This window comes from Chinchilla lanigera, unplaced genomic scaffold (genome assembly GCF_000276665.1).
Source record: "Chinchilla lanigera isolate Chin_1 unplaced genomic scaffold, ChiLan1.0 scaffold00057, whole genome shotgun sequence".
Classification (NCBI taxonomy): Eukaryota; Metazoa; Chordata; class Mammalia; order Rodentia; family Chinchillidae; genus Chinchilla; species Chinchilla lanigera.
Window position 1 is genome coordinate 2,743,597 of NW_004955458.1, and position 3,457 is coordinate 2,747,053.

Consider the following 3,457-nt stretch of genomic DNA (forward strand, 5'->3'; position numbering starts at 1 on the left):
CACAGTGATTTCCATTTCCATCCATGTTGCTGAAAATAAAGGAATTCAATTCTTTGCGTTGAATAATATATAGATATGTATATATATACGTATAAGTATTATTTCTTTATCCATCTGTCAGTTGACACCTAGAGTTTATTTGCTTCTCTCAGCTGTTGTGAAAGTGCAGCATAAACATGGGAGCATATATGTACCCTCTCTGTACCCATATTCAGGCTTTCTTTTCCCTGAATATATACCGAATAGTGAGATTACTTCATCATATAGTGGTCCTATTTTTAATATTGTGAGGAATCTATTCTGTTTTCTATAATGACTGCACTAATTTACATTCCAATAAAGGAACGGGCAAGGATTTCTTTCTCACCAAATCCACACCAGCATTTGTTAATATCTCTTTCATAATATCATTCACACGCAAGTGGTGTCTCTTTGTGGTTTGATTTATATTTTCTTGACGTTAATCACCCAATAAGAAAATAATGTCCCAACTGTAGTACTAGCTTTGAAAAGTGACTACATGTAATTGCCTAAATATTTTTTGAGGTTAAATTGAAGACAAATATCACAACTCAAAAATTCAAAATAACTGTCTACATATTTGCTCTAGAAAAACATGTCTCATATTGCTTATACTTTGTTAGTAATAATTATGAGCTTATTAAACTGAAACAACCTTTGAATGGACACCCAAACACACATAGACTGATAATCAGTATTTTTCTTTCTTTTTGCTAAAGTTGAAGAGACTAAACATTACACTTAAATATAATTCCTTTAATCACTGAATTTGGTCAAAATTACAATTTCTGTTTTCTCATGCTAGTTCAGTTTAAAAGCATAAAATCGGCCATATTATCTGTGTGGCATCTCTGATAAATCCTTTGGTAAATGGAAAAAGTTATTACTATGTCAGTCACGAGACAGCTGAAACAAATATGTAATTATATTTATGGCTTAGTACTATGTTTGACAGATTGGGAGTGTGTCAGTTATTAGTGAAGGCTTTGTGATACTATTTATAATTATTTTCTCTATCATGACCATTATCCTCTTATAGGGAACAAAAATAACAATTATTTTATTTTATTTACTGGCATAATTTCGTAACCCTCAATAAATTTAGGAATACCCATATTATACAGGAATATAGCACACAATCATCTTGTGATTACTCAGTTATTTTTTTCTCCCTCCGTACTAGATCTGCATTAGGGCAAAAACAAATTCTTTCCACCACTAAAGCATTTCTTTACTGGACACAGTATTGAATCTCGAAATGAAAAATAAATGAATAAAAGGTAAAAGTAAAAGGTATTTAGAAACATTCAGTGGTATGTGTTACTTTATAATATTTTTAAAAATCCTAAAGATTAAAATCCTTAGAGAGATGCTGCGATTCTAATTCCAAATTCTGGAATGTTTTGGCTTCCAGATTACAGCAGATGGTTGAGATGTAATGAATAAAAATTCTTTGAACTAGGTTAAATCTATGTAACAAGACCTTTAAAATATTTGAATCACTTTTATATCTCCTTTTGTATGTTTCCATAGTATAAAAATCTAGAATTAAAATGTTAGACAGTTTTCCAATCATATTATTTCAGAAAACCAGAAAAATATGAAGATTTGAGGTAGACATTTTCCACATTAAAACTATTTATAAGTGACCGATACCTCAAGCCAAAAGATTAATTACTGAATTGTTGCCTTTAGGCTTAAAATGTTTACAGTGCATTCTAACTTTATTTTTATACATAGAAAAAATAAAAGTTGCAAATTTTACTTTTATCAAGTACAGCATTCTACCTATAAAGTTAAATGTCACATCCATATTGCCTGTAAAAACTGTATGTAATAAGCCAACACAAAGGAAAAACTTTGTCTACAAATATTAAGATGTTGTGAATGCTCATCTTGAAAACACAACCTAAATTACACGGTTTGAGATGTTACTTACAAAATACAAGATAGCATATATGCTTTTCTATGGGATGAGAGAATTAAACCTGTTTTAATATAACATACCATACAGTGTGTCTTAAATAAATATATCTCATTGCCAGAAAATTTGGGGTGGGAGAATAAGGTTACTATATTACTGAATAACTCAATAAACAATGCATTAGATATATTTGCCTGTGGAAGGGGAAGAAATTGACTATGAATATATAAAACTATGTATAACATGCCATATAAAGCAATTATAAGACAGCTGGATATTTAATACAGATACTTCAGAATTTCAAACCTTTAACTGATTTTTATGCCATCTTTTATTCTTCCAAAAATGTGTTCCATTTACTTGCAGAAAATGCTACTCTGTGGACCACATCCTTGAGGGCTTGCTTCACTTGCTGGTTCCTCAGAGTATAAATGAAGGGGTTCAGCATGGGAGCCACAGAGGTGTTGAGAATGGCGACTCCTTTCGTCAGCGAGGCCTTGTCCTTGGCAGAAGGGTTAGCATACATGAATATGCAGCTCCCATAAGAGATGGAGATGACGATCATGTGAGAGGAACAGGTGGAGAAAGCCTTCTTTCTCTGATGGGCAGAGGGAATTTTCAAAATGGTTCGAATAATGTACATGTAAGACAAAACGACTAGTGCCAAAGTGAACAGAAGGGTAACTAAAGCAAAGTAGAAACCAATCACCTCTAGCTGCTGCGTGTCTGAGCAAGATAGTTGCAAGAGGGGAAAGTAGTCGCATGCGAAGTGGTCAATGACGTTGGAAGCGCTGGAGAAGCGCTGGAGAAGCTCCAGCTGGAGAAGAAGCATTAGAGGAGGAAAGATGGTCAGAAACCCGCCCGCCCAAGCACACAGCACCAGCAGTATGCAGAGCTTCCTGCTCATGATGGTGGCATAATGCAGGGGCTTGCAGATGGCCACGTAGCGGTCGTAGGACATGGCGGTTAAGATGTAAAATTCAGTCACCCCCATGAAGATAAAGAAAAAGAGTTGGGCGGCACAGTTGTTGTAAGAAATGGTCTTATCCCTGGTGATAATTGCTCCAAGAAACCTAGGGATGCACACAGTTGTAAAGGATATTTCCAAAAAAGAGAAGTTCCGGAGAAAGAAACACATGGGCGTCTGCAGATGGGGGTGCAGCAAGGTTAGAGTAATGATGGTCAGGTTTCCAGCGACACTTAATATGTATGTGATAAATAAAAAGAGGAAGATGACAATCTGAAGGTCAGGATCATCAGAAAGGCCGAGGAGGACAAAGTTTGTAATTGCTGTGCGATTCATCTGTCCCTGTCCCTCTATCGCTTCCCTTTTTCCATCTTAAAAGATATTTTAGGGAAGAGAGAATTAAAAGGAAGAGGAATAATACAATTCAATATAAACCAGTCTCAAATATCTTCCACAGACTGTAACAATTTAATTTTGAATATTTTCTTTGCATTATATTTTAATACGTAACTGTGAATTCAACTTGTTCCCTACTTCACTTATTC

At 34.6% G+C, this 3,457-nt stretch overlaps 1 protein-coding gene across 1 annotated transcript; it reads right to left on the minus strand.

Annotated features, from left to right (window-relative positions):
- Window positions 1-2,276: 2,276 nt before the first annotated feature.
- On the minus strand, window positions 2,277-3,248 carry LOC102020887 (olfactory receptor 6C3). The gene has a single exon (XM_005397500.1). It carries the CDS (start codon window positions 3,246-3,248, stop codon window positions 2,277-2,279), a length of 972 nt encoding a protein of 323 aa, XP_005397557.1.
- Window positions 3,249-3,457: the final 209 nt, after the last annotated feature.

Coding starts and splice junctions, on each gene's coding strand:
- LOC102020887 (XM_005397500.1), bottom strand. CDS start 3,248: ATGAATCGCACAGCAATTACAAACTTTGTCCTCCTCGGCCTTTCTGAT.